Genomic DNA, 19,410 nt, shown 5'->3' with positions numbered 1-19,410 from the left:
CAACACTTCTTCCTTTCAGTTTTTAACTTTTCATAATTTCACAAGATTTCCTGTGTTGTTTTATTAGTGAGTATGCATGAGTCTGTCTCCTTGGAAGCAAGGGCAAGAGGAAGTTTTAGGGCCTGCATTGCATGGAAAGCGAAGGTTTAGAATGGGGATGTCAGCAAGTGGGTGCTGCTGGTCTTCAGCACCGTGGGGAATTGTCCTCCCTCCTTTGATGTAAAACAATTGCCTGATGTGGGACACCCAGCTTCAGCTTTCATCCTTCCAGTACTTCCACCAGAAGCACATAAAAGGTATCACTTCAAATAACACGACCACAGATTTGAACAAGGTACTTAGCTTTTCTTTCTAGCTTGGCCCAGCTCAGAAGACTTTTTTTTCTTTCCTGCTTTCTAATGGATGGTAGGCTTTGTGTCCAAAGCACAGAGTGTGCAGGGGACAGAGGAGTTAAAATATATAATATTTTATATATAATTATGTAAAGTATAATTATGTTCTTCTAATTTTATTTTTGTTTTAGCTAAACTATGTCCTTTGTCCTAAAAGATTTTCAACAAGTCCTTTAACTCCTTTAATGAAAAGGATTCCACTACACACTTTTATTTTGAGAAAAGCAGAGAAATACGTTGAATTGGTCAAGGATAAGTTATGCAAATAATAGTCAATATTATAAGGGGGAAAACAAAACAATTTGTGGTCTTATTTGTTGTTTTATTTCATAAATCTTGTTTCAGAAAGGATGTTTTATTCCATTTTCCGTTATTTCACTACCAAAACCCAAGCTTTTATTGCTTCTCCTACACCCATGCTGTTTACCAGCACTGCTGATGTATAATGTGATCTGCCATAGTCCTGCCACTGTTTATAAACTGTTTTTAATTTATTGAGCTCTGCATTGGCTTGTCACCATGGGCTTCAATGGGTAGACATGGCCCTGCTCCTTCCTTTTTGCTTGTTAATTAAACATGTCATACCACTGATCAACTTTTGATGGAGTAAGATGTTTTCCAGTATTCTGAAAATGCACAAATAAATGTTTCTGTCGAGGTCTGGTATTTGGGTAAGGAGCAATTCCTGGTTAGCAAGCATCTAGAGTAGAGTAGCATCTACTGGAAATGGAATGAAATTACAGCTCAGAAGTGAAAAGTACACTGAAACCTTGGTGATACAGAGGGGGCAGCTGCTCCCACTCCTCAGGCACAGTGGCCTGTGGGACAGGGTGGTCAGCAGAATTCATCTGGGTAAGTGCATGTGGCTGGGCTGTGTGGCACATTGCTCAGGTAGGTGTTCTCAGGGCTGTGAAACGGAGGAGAAGCCTGCAGGGGACACCTCAGTGTCTGTCCCATCCCCTCCCACCAATGGCCAGGGACCTGTGTCCCAAAAGGGGACAGGTGCAGGGCAGAGATCTCTCTCCTGCCAGCTGGTGCCCACCTTGCTCTGTGGCAGACAGCTGGCACTCTCTCCTCTCCTGGGGCAAGGTTCTGCCTGAAGTTCCTACAAAGGAAAGGAGGTGGTGTTTTTCAGAGTTCAGAGGAAATCCTTTGGGTTTTGGCCTGGAATTTCTGCATGAGGCTTTCCCCCTGGAGCTGATATGCAGCTGGCATCTCTGTTAGCATTGTTCTGCACAGGTAGCTCAAACCATGCATCTGGAGCAAGAGAGGGAAGGTACTTCCACTAAGTGAGCTGCCATTGATTTTCATATGGTCATAGGTATTAGAGTGGAAAAAGACCTATTAAATCATCTAGTCAGTATAATCACAGCAAAGCTACTCCCTGCTGGACACTTACTGGTGGATTGTCAACTCTAGTTCAGGAAACTGAGTTGTAATGTTCAATAGAATGGATCCTGGATTTCTATTTAATATCAGTTTTCTTTGGTTTCTGCTTTTATATTAATGCGTTGATGGGCTTTATATTGATTGACTTTTCTTAGTGTAATGAGAACAAAATGCCACTTACCACGTAAGCCATTTAACTCAAACTAGCAAGCTATCAAGGCTAGCTTCTCCCAGGGGAAAGTCCTAATGGCTAGATTAGAGAGCTACATCCATGCAGAGGTGTTGGTAAGAGAGGTCATTCTTAACATGTTTTAATTTATTTCAAGACAACAGGAGAGGGTTACACAGCTGAATATACCAGTCTTCAAAAGCAAAGCAAATCTCATGGAGCAAAGCAAAAAGAGCCTTATGAGCCTTCTGAAGTCTTCAGTGCTGAAGGTGGATCAGCTGGGTCTCTATCCCAAGGAGCAGGGATACACCTGCAGCTGCCTTGACTGCCTGTTCCTGGAGAAGCTTCCAGGCTGTGGCAGTGCTGCTCCACAGCTTGTTCAGTGTCTTTTCTGGAGCATCTGCTCATCACACACAGGGTAAGTATCCCTTGGTGCTTTCCCTGCCATTTCCTTGAGTTCCTTTGCTCTGTATGATCACTAGGATAAACACTTTAAAATTTTCTTTTCCACAAAACACAGCCTTTACTGACATGCCAGCTAAACTTTTCCTGGGGCTGTGAAGTTCCCTGATAAGATCCCACATAATATGCTGGGGAATTATGTGTGGCAGGCTCATTTCTCACCCGCGAAATGAAATCAGTGGCTGTTTCACAATGTATAAAATAACAGGGAAGATATGCCAGTGGGTGGCAGGGAATGCTGCTGAGTCACTGGATATTAAGCAATGCAGAACAAAGCAAACAAGGATTACAGCCTCTTTAGGGATGCCATATCAAGGAACCATTAGGAAGCAAGCAGCAGCCCGTGCCTGACACATGCAGGCACAGGCATCTGTTGCCACAGCCCTGCTCTGGCCAAGGCAGGGTAAGAACCTCAGAGCCAATCTGCCTAATTATCTCACCAGGATCTTGTTACTCACCTGGGGCAGGCAACAGGAAAAGACTAGAAAACTTCGTTTTAAAGCAGAGCTAGAAGTGCAGCTGCTTATTACAACAAATCCTGATTTTTAATTTTTTTTTAGCTGGACTTTTTAAAATAAAGATACGTCTTTTATTTAGCAAAATTAATATAGTCTGGTGGCCACCAATGTGGAAATTTTTATTTGTATTTTCTAAACCTGTTAATGGATACTTAGTTGCTGTATTTCAGCTCAAGTATTTAAACAAAATCTTTAGCACCTCTTCAGCTACATATTTTATTTTTTTATATTCACTTCCAGAAATGCTAACATATTCCAGCATGAACAGAGTGTGGCCTCAGATATCCTCATCAGGAAACATTAAAGGCTAAAGGTATGCAGTAATTTAGTTGTGCTAAGAGAACTTCCTGTGAAGCTGTTGCACAAATTTATTGAAAAAAGAATGAAATGAATGAAAATAAAAAGTGTGCTATTGGCCAAATTCGGAGTAGGCTTCTTAGAAATATGTTTACCAGTAAGTTGGTACATCCAAGCAGGAATACCTGGTTAAAATAAGAGGTATGAAAGAGATGGGAAATGCTGGAGCAGTTCCAGAATAGGCATAGCCTCATGATCACTTTATTCACCTCGAAATAGGTATTTTAGGATGATAATTTGGAATTAGAAGTAAGTGGGGGCTACAAATAGTTTTATGATTTCTGTGACTGATTATATACTTGCCTCTTTCTTTGAATGGAACTGTTTAATTTTGCATTCACATGTCAATTTACATTCACGCAAAGACTGCAGATTACTGTTTTTACTGTAACAATGAAGAAGGAAACCTGTGGTTTTTGTAGTTGGTTTTGATCTGGGCTGAAACAAAAGCAAGCATTTAAAGGGGTAGGGGCAAAAAGCCAATGGATGATAGAAAAATGTTAGAAAATGCACTAGCCCTGTAACCTGACCTCAGATGTGACATCTTTGGATTTGACTCCCTGCTTTGTATAACATCTCCTAAAGCTTCCTAGCTACAAAATTTCTAGATATTCTGCAGTCTTTCTCTCATTCTAGTTTATCATTCAAAATTTTAATCCTGGTTTTATCTTAATGCAAGTGAAAATAAGCACTGAGGGTTTTTTTAATTTAAAATGGATATCAGTTTTTCAGCCAAGTCTGCTTCTTTGCATTCACTTCTAAACACATCAGGCTCCGTCTGGAGTGCCAGGTTTGGGATCTGGTTTTCCTGACTAAAATGGCACAAAGAGTTTGTCCTGTTTAATACTTTTATCTGTCTGCATTCATTTATGGATTGAATTTTTCTTGAGAAAAATTCTATAGACTCAGCATTTCACTGTCTTCCAGTGCATTGAGACAGACTTGGAACTTCCACAGTGGCTATTTCTTTAAATACATTTTTTTTGTTTGAAGATTAAAAACCACACTAAAATACTTCTGTTATAGCAATGCCTACCTTTGCAACTTCAGACACCACTGCAAAAATCAGGCAGTGCTGCAAAAAGGCAGCAGTGTGCTAAAATGTTACTTCAGAAAGGAAAAAGCAAGTGGGTATGTGTGGCTTTTTTTTTTTTTTTGTTCCTGTATAATCTGTAGCCCTATTCTTCTTCCCTCCACTGTGGTCCTGAACAGGCATTCCACTTCTTCAACTAGAATTTGAATACTGTCTCCTGCTAACTTATACATTATCAGTCTTCACAGATGAAAACCTAAAAACCGAAACTTTGTTCTGGCTTGCTTTTTTTGTTTTTGTTTTGCTGTGGGTTTTTTTTTCTGCAGGTATAAACCAGTGCAAATTGCTTGAGTGATAGGGTTTAAGTTGGAGAGTACTATCAAGTAGACAGTGGCAGCACTACTTAAAAGTTGCTTTTTGGACTTTCTTATTCTTGTAATGTCATTGTCCAAGTCACTGGGTCTACAGGAAGTTTAAAGCAGCTGCTTTAACCTCTGAATCTTTAGTCTTTACTGAAGTCAGAATAATGACAGTTTAGCGGTATGTTTAAACATGTATTCTTACATATGTCCTTTGGAAAAGTCTTGGGATTGATGAAATACTGCTGAACACTCATTTTTCTCCATAAGCTAATCTGTCCAAAGTCTGAGCAGGTTATTTAAAATTTCTAACAGAAATGGTCATTCTTGCACCACTGATAGAAACATCTGGATTTTATTCCAGAAGCATTTTACAATTCTGGTTGCTAAAACACTTTTTCTTGCCGGAAACTAGTCTGTGAGGATTTAATTTTGTTCACCTGCAGAATTCTATTTATATGACCTTTTCATTGAAATGCATGTGCAGCAGCCCTCAGACTGAGAGAAACTGGCATGAAAATAAATCACAGAGAGAAGTGAGTACATCACTGCCACATTGGTGGACACTTTGAGACCTGTTGAGAGCTATTCTCTTTCAAAGCAAAAAATACAAAATGCAGACAAAATCAAAGCCAGATGGGAAGAGTTATACCCTCAGAATAAATTAAGAGCATATAAATACATGTTCTGAAGCATTCCCCTACTCTTTTCCAGAAGAAACTCACATGTGTCATGCTTGTACTTGCAGTGATTTAATGCAGATGATAAATTCAATATATTAGCCCCACAAAGATTAAACTGGTGCTGAACAGGAAATATAAAGCATATCTCCCATTTCACACAGGCAGAACAGTATTTATATGTGTATATATTTATAGATATTAAAGTATACCTATTATGCATAAGATATATACTGTTTGCACCATGTTATTATATAATTTTGTATTATTTATATATATAATATTTATTATAGAATACAATATTGTATCACGGACCTATAGGGTTCACTATTTGAATGGAGTTGCAGAACTCTTCTGTCTCATTTGTGGACAGAGTTTTTTTTTGCACAGTGTCAAAAACCTTGCTGAAGCCCAGGCAGACATTTCTCTCTGTATGAGTATGTATATGTACGTATATTTAACATTATTTACACAGCTAACGTAAGTATATGTCCCGTCTCCGGGGGTACTCCGGGTGCACGGGAAGACCTGCCCTCGCAGGTGTTGTATTAATAGTCCTCAGTCACGCTAAAGGATGTGGACGAAAACGGAGAGGACATTTTCTGCTGAAATTACCAGCAGGATCTGGGCGTCGCACAGTCTAGAGCAATAACGCCCAGGTGCCCTGGCGGGCGGTCAGGCCCTGTCGGCCCCGGGGACCCGCGGCCCGCGCTCCCTGCGGGCCCGGCCCCTCGGCCGCGCGCGGCCTCGCATTTCCGGCGGCGCCGCGTCACTTCCGCCGGGCCGGGCAGGACGAGATGGCGGCGCTGGGCGAGCCGGTGCGGCTGGAGAGAGGTGAGGGCGGCCGCGGCCCGCACGGCCGCTTCTCCGCTCTCTGCCGGGGGCGGGCGGTGGCGGAGGAGCCCCGGGCGGCGACAGCACTGGCCGTGCCGCCCTTGCCGTCCTGCCCTCCCGTCCTGCCGCAGGAGCTAAGCCGCTGCTCTCCGCCGGGCGCAGCCGCGGTTGATTCGAACAGCTGATGTGATTTGAGCAGGGTTCCATCGCTTCTGGCTCTGGGAAGCGCTTCGGTGGGGCCAACGTGTTGGGCTTTGCTCTCTGCAGCCCCCGGAGGTTTTTGTCGCGTTTCGGTTTGTAGCTCAGTTGGGGGCACTCACCTAAGGCCTTCTGTAGCTGTGTCTGCCTTCACTGCTGTGAACGCTTCAGTATGCTCTTACTCAGCCTGCCGTCTCTCGGTTTCTGTTTCTCGCGTGGGAGAACTTCGTCTCGAACGGCAGAATTCTTAGAGTTCAGAGTTCGGTCGGTTAGCTGTGTGTTAGGTATAATTACTTTTATAGAAGACGGCTGACACATGCAGGGATCCCGCTGCACTTGTTCATGATTGTCTTCTATTACTCTCTCATATTTATGTTTTCACCCCATTTTTCTAGTATGTAGTCTTAATTTGTATTGTTAATGCATGCAGCATGTAACTGAAATGAAGAGCAAAACAGATACAGCATAGAACCTAGCTGGGTATTTTTGTGTGGTATGTTTGTGAGATTTATCCACGGATTTTAAGAAATAATTATAAATTTCCTTCAATCTGGTACTGTGTAAGGTCGACAGATGCTTTTATAAAAGTATCGATGATTGATTTGTTGGTATGGATTTAGGACAGTGGGGACTGAAAAATGAAATTTACATGGGAAATGATTACTGTTAATAGAAATAATGCTTTTGAAAAGGAAAACAGAAGTAGATGTGATCCCCTTACCATTCCCACTAGTACCACCTCTTTTGCTCTTGGTGCTAGATGTATTTTTGTAGGTGTATAACACACTGTACACACCCACTTTATTTTTCTGGTACTACCGTGTTACCTGCTGAAGAGCTCAGTTTTTCTTTTTTTGGTAGCCCTGCTTCCTGTTCCACCAGGGAACCCCTTGTAACGTGTGAGTTGGCCTGTAAGTAGTGAGTTATGTAAGGTCTTTGCTTCACAGCTCATCTACTCTCTCTACTCCAGAGCTTGTTAATTAGGGCAGCTGCTTCAGCAGTGGATTAGTTGTGCTTGGACATCTGCAGATTTAAGGCTCAGGTCCCATCCTTCACCTCATTACCCTGCCACCGTGCTCTGTCCGTGAAAACAAACAAATCTGCAGAGTTACTTAAGGATAAGTGGGACAAAGGAGCTGTTGGTCTTTTTAAAGAAGGAAGAAAAGGACAGCACCTTCTAATGGACTTACAGAAGCAAGAGCCTTATTTACCGAAATAAGTAACTGTTAATTGTGTGGGGTTGACTGCACATAACCTGCTGATGAGTCATAATTAGCTTGAAAGTGAGCTCACTAATGTTTTTGGCATATAGCATAAGAAAAGGGAATAGTGTGGAGAGAGCCGATTTTAAATCGTTATCTTGTGCTTGCCACCGGGGCAATGGAAAATTCTTGTCTTTTCTCCTCCGAGCTGCTTTGCAAACACCACCACCCACAGTCACCAGAGGGCAGGAATGAAACCACAGTTAACATTTCAGTTCTTCGTACAGTTTAGTGGTGACCTGTGCTAACTCTACATATAGCTCAGGAATCTAGATTGGTTGCACATAAACAGTAGAGATGGTTAATCAGAAGGTTAACCTGTGAGAGTGCTGCGTTTTTTCTCTTTCTGTGTTTTGGTCACACATGCCACCTTGCTGGCTTTTGTGCTTCCACATTCTTTTAGTTTAGATGCTTCTTTTTTTTCAGAATTTCAATCTAGTGATCCCAAAAAATGATTTGTGAAGATCAGGCAATTTGGTATAAAAAGGAAGAAAAGATGAAAAGAAAAGCAAATTTTTGATTATGTATGGATTATTTTTTACTGTTAGTTTTGTGGTTTGGGTTTTTTAATTGTCCACCTCTGGGGTTACATCTACATGGATCCTTGTTGAAATCCATCACTGGAACACTTCTGTACTGTTCATTTTGATCTCTGGCACTGAACAGTTGGCTAAGCTATGGTGTTTATATTGTGAGGAAGACAGCTGAAAGCTGATCATATTCCAGCTAGTAATTCAGGAGGAAGCAAATTACCTCAACACAGTAGTCAACAAGCTTTTCTTGAAAAATGAAAGAAGGTGTGTTTTGCCCCTTATTCCCAGCAAAACTCTTTTTCCTAAAGCAATATTGCTGGGGAAGGTTGAATATTCAGCTTTTGGCTTGTGATACTCAGTGCAGTTCAGTAGATGAAAATTGTGCTCAGTTGCACTTCCACTGTGGTGTAATGGGACCCTCTCAATAACATGCAGCAAAACAACTGCTGGGAACAGGGTCCTGCTGATGGCATGTATTGTCTCGATCTACCTGAGTAAGAAGCGTGGTGTGATGCCAGATGTATTGAGTACTGAGGATCTAGCTGTCATGCTGTTTGACTACTCTGAGTTTTTACTTTTTAGCAATAGTTTGGTCCTTTGATCTGAAAACACTTTTTTATTAAAGTGTGTCCTCTGCTTTAGTTTGAGCTAATATGAATCCAGTTCAGTGTATCATAATCACTTTTTGAAAAGCTGATTCTGTGTTCTTAGTCTGTAGTTAATGAAAGACACAGCTGATTCCCAAACTGATTTTACCTTTGGGTAAGAAGTGCTGTGCCATTAAATGTTTTGTCTTTTAAGAGCTATGGGTATGAAGCATGTCTAATTTAATGACAAAACATAAAAGGTGAAAAAAAGAAATTATCACATGGAATTCTGATGCCTTCATTTCTACAGCTACTCCTTGTATCAGTACATTGTTGTCACCATTTGAAATTTTTTGCAGAATCCTAATCAATCTGATCACAAGTTTGTACATCTTAACGTGGTTCATAGACCATAGGCTCAAGAATGGCTATGTGGAGCTGTAGTCTATGTGCATGTGCTAATCATTTGTCTCAAAACATCTGCAAGTATTGAAATGATAGTGGTGTTGTAGTTTATAGATTTGCCAGATGTTTGTCATTAATTTGTGGAGTGTTGTCAGATTGGAATTGCTGCCACTGCCATTTGATCATAGCTCTTCAAGTTGATCAGTGGGCTACTTCATGAATTAAGTGCTACATTAATCAGTACTGCTGTTGTTGAACACAGGGGTTACTAAGAACACTGGGGATTTTACATCATCTAGAATGTCTTTAATTTCACCAACTATTGTGGATTTTGAATTAAATTCAAGATATGTATTGGGAAATAAGCTTTAAGTGTGGGTGTTTTTTTTTTCATTTTGCATTTATACAAATAGTAACTGTGAAAAATGCATTCACTGTAGAACATGGGATTATTAGTAGATAATTTAGCTTTTGGTTTTGCATTGCTGGATATAGCTGATGCTTGTAAAACTTGGAAATGCTTGCCAGAAAACACCAAGTTCTCATGGCACATGGAAATGTGAACTATCATCAGAAATAATTTGAGTCTTGGGGCTTTGCTACTTGAGTGTTTTCCCATGAAGGCTTTGTTTCCAGTCCATGGGTGACCAGTCTGTGTGGTTAAGGTATATCTTGTTCCATCAACTGCATGAGCAGGTCTCGATCTAGTGGCTTGTAGGGTGATAATTCCTGTGAAGGGACAGACCATTGCCCTGACTGTGTCCTGCCAGTGCACTTCAGCCTCATTTCAGATCATGCACCCTGCTACCTTCTCATCCAGTTACACAAGGGCTCCCTTTTTGCACTCGTGTTTTAGAAGTTCATGGCTATTGCACATCCTCTGTGCTGCCATGATACCACTGAGTAGGTGGTGTCATTCTGTGCATTCACACAAAAAATGAGTACCCAGAGGTTAATTACAGAAAAAAGGAAGTAATGCCTTTGGGACCAGCAGTGTTCCAGACTTCATCCTGTTCTAAAATGTTCTCTGCATAATTTTATATATTAGATTAATCACTGCTTTTTTGTTCTTGTGATAATGAAAGTCATCCTTTCTATCTGCTTTTCTAAGAGACTGTTCTAGTTCTGCTCAAGAACTGTGTTTCAGAATAATCATGACTGTAACAGTTTGGAAGTACAAGTGAGGAATGTGAATGTATTCCTGCTCTCCTGGCGCTGCCAAGAGAACCTCACATTGCATTTGGTGCTTGTCTTGAATCATTCTGGTCTGGAGTCAAATCCTTCATGGAGTTCATTACACAGAACAGCATTTATGACAAAATGGACAACGTGAACTCCTAGGAACAAATTTCAAGAAACTGAAAGAGGTTTGGGGTTCAGGATTCTAGACTATGGAGATGTTGTCTCTCAGCTGAGAATATCAGAAGGAGTTCGGTTGGTTTTATAAGCACTTGAGGAGGGAAGAGAAATAGGCCAGATAGTTTTCAGCCCTCTTCTATGGGAAGTATTGAGTCTACCTTATTTAACATATTTTTGAATATAAAAGGCATGTTAGACAGCATATTTTATAATATTATAGCTGGTGTTAACAAAATATCCTCCATAGAGTATTATGAAGGGTACACTACCACTACTTTAATACACATAGCAATATTTCAGTCCTTTGAGGAAAAATTGGATTGTCTTTGCAATATGCGTATGTCAGGGATATGTCCAGATATATTACAGGGTTGTTGTTGTGGCTGATTTATAACAAGCTGGAAGTACAGTGGTTTATTGGAGCATTTTGTAAAGGCATAGTTTTGTGGGTAACAAAACTTAAAGCATAGTTTTAAAGTGTATGCAAGTGCACACACACAGACTGATTAATTAACTTAATTAAAAAAAAAATCAAATATACCTTGAGATTCCTCAGGCATTCCTCATTACTAGTGCTTTATTTTTTTTTTTTTTTCATAGACATCTGCAGAGCAATTGAATTGCTGGAAAAATTACAGAGAAGTGGAGAAGTGCCACCACAAAAGCTACAGGCATTGCAAAGGGTTCTGCAAAGTGAATTCTGTAATGCTGTAAGAGAGGTAAGTTAACCTGGGGTAAGCAGTTACCTTCAGTTAAAGACCAGTATGATTTACTTTTTCCTTTTCGTGCTCATTGCAGTAAGCTGATTTTGAACTTCATAAAGCATATTTAATTTACAGAGCTTAACAGAACAAGCCTTATTATTAAGTCATTTCAAAATTAAATAATTTGGGACACCATATTTTATACACATAAAATAATGGCTTAGTAGCAAATCACTTCTTAAAGGTTATTTTGAGAGTCTATCCTTACTGGCAGCTAACATGATGTTATCCAGTTGGTATGTAGGAAGAGACAAAGTATCAAATTTATTTTTAAGCTAAATCCATGCTATCTTTAGGTGGAGTCTTGTGCCACCTTATCTTCCATCAAGTGTTTTGGAGATTTTTAGGTGATTGAATGTGCCTTGCTATTGCTGTTGCTTATGTTAATACAATGATAGCAGCTGGAATGTTTTTTTTTTTTTTAAACTGTTTGTAGATACAGATGTCATCTATCATGCCTTTGAGGACACTGTACTTGTTGCTTAGCAAGTACAAATGGCTGGCAGGGAGATGAGAAAATGTGGGTTAGCCTGCAGTGCAAGCAGCTCCTGAGCATTAGTATTCTTATTGTCTCTGTGTTTGCAATCCTTTTTTTCCTTAAAATAGTCAGTTAGTTGCTAATATTGAAGGAAAATTTGAGAGCTTGTGGGGAGGGAGGGGTTGTCAGCAAAGCCTTGAAGAGGTGCCCTGAAGTGTTTCTGTATGCATCAGTGTTGAAGAATTCCAGCTGGAATCAAGCAAGAGAAAATACCTCAAGTCAGGCAGGCCAGTCCAGCCATCAGCATTCCCAAAGTCCTCATGAGATCTGAGTACTGTGCAAGGAGAGGAGCCTTAGGCTGAGACTGAGCAATAAAAATAGTGAGAGTTGTTTTTTCATAGAATGTTAGATGGCCTGTTCTTCTTGTGAGTCAGGGAGGTGTGTACTTTTAATTTACACAGTTTTGAGTTCCACCTGGTATTTTGTTACATTTCCGAAGCAGAAGGATATCAGTTCTATTCATACTGAAACTGTTTTTTCTCTAAAGGTGTATGAACATGTCTATGAAACTGTGGATATCAGCAGTAGCCCCGAAGTTAGAGCTAATGCAACAGCAAAGGTAAAAGCCAAACTATAACTTGCAAAATATACAGTAGTTCATTACTTCAGAAGCAGAAGATTATATAAAATTCAGAAGGATATTATCTAGATATCTGATAAAATGGATAAGCTTAACAGATTGAAAGGTATAAACAAGACTCATGGTTTTTAAATTTCTTTCATTTCAGTTTTATTCTTGAAGTTCTGAATTTTTCATGCTACCGTTGGTATGTAGGGAATTAATTGTTCTCATTTGTCTTAACATGGCAAATACTTTGAGGTGAAATACATTTTCAGCGTGCTCACTGTGTCTAGCTAAAAGGACTGTGTTTAATTTCCTATTAATGAGAAAGTCTTGTTTCTCACAGGCCACAGTAGCTGCATTTGCTGCTAGCGAAGGTCATTCTCATCCCAGAGTGGTTGAACTACCCAAAACAGAAGAAGGTCTTGGCTTCAACATTATGGGAGGCAAAGAACAAAATTCTCCAATTTATATCTCTCGGATTATCCCTGGAGGTATAGCTGACAGACATGGAGGCCTCAAACGTGGAGACCAGCTGCTTTCTGTGAATGGAGTGGTAGGAGCTGCTTTTCTCTTCCGTATATAGCAGTGACTGCTTGTTTCCATTTGAGGGGGTACAGAGAACACATGGCACAAGCTCCTTGTGTCTTCTAATCTTGACAAAACTCTTTTTGTCCTCCCAAAACAAATTTGCTTTGGTTTCTTTAGGATTATGCTTTGGTTATCTGTCTCAAAAAGGAACTGTACTATCTATATGGGTATTTCAGATTCTGAGGGGTTATATAAATGTAGTCAAATATATTTAGTAAAATATAAACTGCCTTCCCTTTTCATCAAATTTTCATGATGCAGATTTTTACTAATAGTTTTCTTCACATTCTAAGGTAGGTAGTAAATTATGCTATGTTGCTTTTGGCTGACCAGATTCTCATTTTTCCCATAGTAAAAATGCTACTGCATGGTGAAAGCTGTAATGAGGTGGAACTTCAAGGTGGTGTTGCCTTGTATGGTATTTTTTTTTCCTTCCATTTAACTATACTGAACTTCAGAAGCAAGCTTTTTACTGTATTTTAAGAATTATGTGTCTAAAGTGCTGATTTGGATTTGTTTTTTAGTAAGTATCCTCTTCTGAAAAATTAATAATACAAAAAGTAAAACAAAGGGAGGCTGGAAAGAAGAGGTTATAGGCTTTGGCTTGAGACAGCTTTCAGTTGAATGCATGTAAATATCTCCCAAACACTTGCTTTTATTTACAGAGAGGCTCTATGCAGGCTTAAAATAAAATTTGGTTTACAGAGGTAATAAAATATTAATCTTAAGATTGAGGATCAAACTAGATTCTGGGGTTTTTGGCTCTTGAAAGGAATAGTGACTGGGTACAGATCTTGGGTGTCTGTCCTCTAGGAGCTCCTGGCTAGCACAAATCTGACATACTTGGCTCCTGGCTGTTACCTGGGAGTCCAGCTGTCCTCTTCAAGAGGCTTAAGAGAAATCATAACTGTAGTGATGCAGCTGTCCTTGCCTTTGCCTTCTGTTTTTAGGGAACGTTGAGGGACTGGTGCAAAACTGTCCTCATACGAGTCCTTCCTCATCCACAGACTCTCCTAAAGACAACACAACCACCACTCCACCCAAAACTGAACCTGATCATCAGGCAGTTGATGCAGCTAGCATGCACATGTATAAATATATGTAGCCCTTGTAAGAACGTAGTGAGTGCATAAATTGCTGTTAGGGATGCTAATGTAGTTAGAAAAATCACTGTCATCTGATATTTACAGATGGAATCCTGTTATAATACATAACTGGCATCTTCTTGTGGTTGTAATTTATATTTCAATAATAATAATAGAAAATGCAGCTGCCAAGACTGCAGCGAATATGACTGAAAACCAAGTTTTTTTCAGGTGGGAGATCTTAAGTGTACTCCAGAATTTAGGTGTTTTCATACAATTAAACTGGACTCCACAAACCTTTTATTACCAGTTTTAAACAGAACAGCCTGCACATCACCTGAATAACAAAAATGAAAGCATCCAAATGTATATGTTGTCTAAGTCTGGTAGAAGAGAAATAACTTGGGTTTTTTTAACTGTTGTATTTCTTTCTGTAAGTAACTTTACAGTAACAGGGAAGCCCTCCAATCAACAGGTACATCACCTGCCTTCTAGCTTCTAATAGCACTGGTGGGACCTAGGCTTGGAGTGGTCCTGTCACTGTGTTTCATACGTTTGGGAGAAGGGAGTTCTGCTGATAAAATACATGCTCTGCAGGAATGTATTGGATGCAATTTTTGAGAACTGTTGCTTAAAAATTGTAGCGAGATGAATCTAATATAATTCTAAGAAATTCTGAGATTTGGTTTAGGAAATCATTTTTATTGTGGTCTTCCTGAGTTGGGTTAGGGTATTGATAATCAGTTTAGAGGAAATGAACTGGAATGTTTTGGGTTTGCTGAGAGATTCTGGAGCACTAAGATAAGCAACACACTACATGTTAGATGCTCCATTGCATGCACCCAGCATGCACCATTTCTGCCTTGTTGTGATGCAAGGTAACATCAAGAAGGCAGGTATCTTGCAATTGTCTGTGCCAGTTTAATGAGCAAATTGAGGGTGACTGCTAAATTTAAAATACATGTGAAAGGAAAAAAAAATTAAGTAAGTATTCTCCTGAAGCTTTTGATTTTTAAGTGTAATTTCATAAGTGACTAAGGTTGTCATTGCAGAATTTAATTGCTCAGCATAAATCTTAATATTTTTGCACTATTCTTTTGCTAATACTAATTAGCATTTTTACTATTGCCTCACTTGGTTTGTTTAAACATAAGTCCTGAAATTGCATTAATTGTCCCTAGGCAGTCTTGAAAATAGAGTACATATAAATAAATACGTTAATATAATTGCATATATAGAGTTACACAAAAAATGTAAAAATCAGGTTTCAGTTTGTCTCTACTAATGCTGACTGGTTTGTACTTCACAGAGTGTGGAAGGTGAGCACCACGAGAAAGCAGTAGAACTGCTGAAGGCAGCTCAAGGGAAGGTTAAACTAGTTGTGCGATACACACCAAAAGTCCTGGAAGAAATGGAGTCGAGGTTTGAAAAGATGAGATCAGCAAAACGAAGGCAGCAAAATTAACACTGTATGCAATAACTTAAAGAGAAAATATATATTCCTTTTGCATTTTGTAGTTTCTTTGTGACTCAGTTGATCCAGTGCCTGTCATAAGACCCTGTACTTTCCATAGAATCATGGAACAGTTGAGGTTGGAGGGACTAGATCTAGTCTATGCCCCATTGTCCAGCTCAGAGGAGGGCCAGCTAGAGCAGGTTGCTCAGGTGTGTGACAAGCTGGGTTATTAGGCATCTCTTAAGGATGGAAACTCCAGAACTTGTCTGGGCAGTCTGTTCCAGTGTTTTGCTCTCCCTTACACTATGAAGATCCATGTTTAAGTAGAGCTTCTGTTATTTCCACTTGTATCCCTCCCTCTTGTCCATCACTAGATATACTGGGAAGAGTTGAGCTCTTCCTCTCTTCCTTCACTCCTTCCTCTCAGGCATTGACACAGGCTGGTAAGATTACCTGAGCCTTCTCTTCTCCAGGCAAGAGAGACAATCCCAGTTCTCACAAGTTCTCCTTGTCTGTAAGATAGTCCAGTCACTCAGACACCTTTGTGGCCCTTAACTGGATTCACTCTTGTGTGCCCATTTCTGTGTTGGACTGGGGAGCCCAAAACTGGACCCAGCGCTTGAGTTGTGGCTCGGGAGGCCTGAGCAGAGTGAAGAGTCCCCTTCCTCAGCTTGCTGGCAGTGCTCCTTCCCTGCAAACCAGAGGACTGCTGAGTTTCTTTGCTGCAGGGGCCTGTGGTGGCTCAAGGCTTGATGCTGTTCTCTGCAAGGCTGCTCTGTGGCTGCTCAGTCCTCAGTCTATGCTGGTGGACAGGGTTATTCCCCCTGTGTAGGACTTTGTACTTCTCTTTGCTGAACTTTGTGACTCTTGTTTGCCCATTTCTCCAGCCTGCTGAGTCCCTTTGAATGGTTTGCTGAGTGTGATCTGTCCCAGCCCCTGGGTTGAAATTAAAAACATGCAGGAGTGTGGACCCCAGCAGGGGCCCTGGATGCACTGGAGGTGACTGGCATCTGGCAGGACACTTGGCCACTGATCACAACAATCCTCAACAGTTCAGCCAGTTTCAGAATGTCTTCAGTCTCCTTGTGTTCCACACTTTTGGAGCAATGTGTAGGTTTAGAATGGCCTAAAATGCCCTGGAAAAGCATATATGGTGATATTTCTCTAGACTTTTATAGTAAGTCTTGTGTCAGACTTTTAAATATGAAAAATCTGTAAATTCACTTTCTAAGGCATTTAATAAGACAAAGTTGAACAATCAGCATCCTTTTTTTCTTGCTTTCTTTTGACATTACTTAGCATAGAATCTGCCAGGGGTTTTGCTAACTGATTTTTTAAAAAATAGAAGATTCTTATGTAGCAGTATTTTGGCACTTTTCTTAAGAATATGTTGTTATGTCAACTACAAAATGTAATCATAATCTACTGTGTAGCTGATAATGATACCAGATTTTGTAATGTTTTTGGTAAGTACATTGTTTTTACACTTCTGAATTCACTACTCTGGAAGTTGTATTACCTCTCCTGTAAATAATTTACAGTTAGTGTTCTTACGTAATGGATGTTGTAATAGCCAACATTTACAAATTTGCAACAATCATTCCTGTAATTTACATTATTTTGTACTAATTCTAAAGCACTTATGGGGGAAAACATAATTGCTGTATGCAGTTCTGGATTGACTCTCTAGATGTATTTTTATATTGAGAAACAGAAGATATATAAATGCAGTGCAAAAGAATTCCAGATGTTCCCCTTTGTGCTGTGGAAAAGAATTATTCATCCTAATTGTCATACTACTCTTGTCTTCCTAGCATCTGTTATTGCAGTCTTATTTCCATATTGAATGTATTGGTTCCGGAATTGTTAGTACCTAAATTACTGATTGTTATTGAGTCTTGTATGCCAGGTTACTGTGACATGTGAACTTGTCTGGGGTTTTATTACTGACTGCTTCTGACTTGGGGGATTCTTGTTTCTACTACATCATGACTGCTAAATAAGGACATCTCCATCTGTGAACAATTACTGTCTTAGCTCATGGATTCTTGATGGTGGCACGGGTTTTGTGTACATTTTGAACAATTCTGGACAGAGATCCGTTTTTGGAATCTACCAGGTTTGATGGTGTACTTGTGTAATTTAGGGGTTTGGTTTGGGTTTTTTTAAGCTACACCTTTTCAAGAATTAACTTCATTGTCTACTGGGTATCAGTTCACTTGTATGGCAGCTAGGAGTACATCCTAATTGACTGTTAGTAATTTGATTTTTTAGAGGCTTAAACTGAAAAGTGCAGTTCTTGCTGTGTGGCTAATCCCTAGTCTTACTTCACAAGAAGCAGTATGTGAAAGAAAGGAAAAGGTTAGTAATCTAAAAATGGCAGTTTGAAGCTTGCACTTTGTCAGTTGATCTATTTGAGAAAAAAAAATGTGGTTGCTATGGGCAAGTGAGAAATGTGATTGCTTTCTTGCTTTCTGCATGTTTGTAAGCATGGTAAGCCTGCAAAGAGAAGTTTGGGAGATACTGGTAATTTGAAAATGCAATATAAATATTTATCAGTTAGATGACATCAAGCACTGAATTGCATGGTTGGTTTTATGTCATAGGCATCTTTCTAAAAGCTTCATGTTACTGATACAACCATGTTGTTGAATTGTATATTTTTATGGAACAACTAATGTTTAAAGTATTGAGACCAAAATCACTAGTTAGACCAATTGTGGATGTGTTTTAATTTAATTGCTAATTAGTAGAGATATGTTTTAGAGCCATATATAAATATATATATTACAGAAAGGTATGGATACAAGGTAGGAATGTTCACTTTACAAACCGTATCCCTTGTATTACTGAACAAAGTGTGTTTTGTTACTCTAATGAAATATTTACTTCACTGCAGCTAAAGCTGCTAAATGCAGTAGCATTTTCATTCTGAATTGTAGCATTTGGCTCTGGTTTGTCAGCTACTGCAAAATGTGGAGAGGTGTAGCTGGGCATATAAATAGTACATGTAGAATTTGATAAAATGCTTTTAAATTGCAGTAACAAATAAATCAATAACAGCCAACTAATTCATAATCATCTTTGATACTACAAGAACCCTTTATTAATAGGGAAAGGGTTGATTAAAATATTCCAAGAAACCAGATTTCTGTTACTACTGAGCATTGCCTGTGCTGTGTTAACCTGCAGTCCCTACACACTTCTCATACATGGGTATACAAACATAATAAGAAGAGTTATCATTTCTGCAAGTAACTTCTGCATCTGTTGCTGCTGTGAAGGATCTTTGGGTTTTAGCAACAGAAAAATAAAGATTCAGTCTCACACACATTGTGTTTGTGTGTTTTTCTTCTGACTTTCCATTTTGAGTCCAGATTCCAGACTGCTTTAATTGGCTGTTTATAGTCTCTGGGGCATAACATAAACAACTGTGTGTGTGTGGGTATCCAAAGAGAGAAACTTGAAATCTGTGCTTAGTTTGTCTCCTGGTTGCTTTTGCGTCTTTCCTTTTCTACTTAACGTTTGGTGATTTGCTGGAGAAAAAGAGTGCTGAAAAAAGTAGTTTGAACCTTTTGCATTTTTGAGAAGTCAGCTGCATAAACTTAAAGGTGCATATTCTGAGTCAGATAGTACCTTTAGTTGTTTGAACCAAGTATCTCATTCTGAGTCAGATATTTTAATTGTTTGAATTAAGTATCTTAAGTAATGAGATACTGAATTTCTGTAAGTCCTTCAAAGGACAACTTGTAAGGTTGTCAGTAAAATGTTTCTGGAGTTATGAACTGAGATGAACATGGGAAAATGCTTCCGTTTCGAATGTAAAACAAGTTGGGGTTTTTGTTGGTTTTTTTTTTTCTAAATTTAAGTAGGCTGG

The 19,410-nt window shown here is 39.4% G+C and overlaps 1 protein-coding gene across 2 annotated transcripts; it reads left to right on the top strand.

Annotated features, from left to right (window-relative positions):
- The first annotated feature begins 6,133 nt into the window (after positions 1–6,133).
- Positions 6,134–18,864, top strand: LIN7C (lin-7 cell polarity scaffold C). 2 transcript variants are annotated; one of them, XM_021539049.4, is made up of 5 exons: positions 6,134–6,193; positions 11,138–11,256; positions 12,327–12,398; positions 12,748–12,957; positions 15,387–18,864. In XM_021539049.4, the coding sequence occupies exons 1-5, from the start codon at positions 6,157–6,159 to the stop codon at positions 15,540–15,542; spliced, it is 594 nt and encodes a 197-aa protein (XP_021394724.1). In that variant the 5' UTR covers positions 6,134–6,156; the 3' UTR covers positions 15,543–18,864. The 2 variants fall into 2 exon arrangements, with proteins under 2 accessions (XP_021394724.1, XP_021394723.3); XM_021539048.4 differs by lacking the exon at positions 15,387–18,864 and adding an exon at positions 13,943–15,380.
- Positions 18,865–19,410: the final 546 nt, after the last annotated feature.

This window comes from Lonchura striata, chromosome 5, assembly GCF_050655825.1.
Source record: "Lonchura striata isolate lonStrDom1 chromosome 5, ASM5065582v1, whole genome shotgun sequence".
NCBI lineage: Eukaryota > Metazoa > Chordata > Aves > Passeriformes > Estrildidae > Lonchura > Lonchura striata.
The sequence above is the reverse complement of the archived record's forward strand: the minus strand, read 5'-3'. Positions and strand labels throughout refer to the sequence as shown.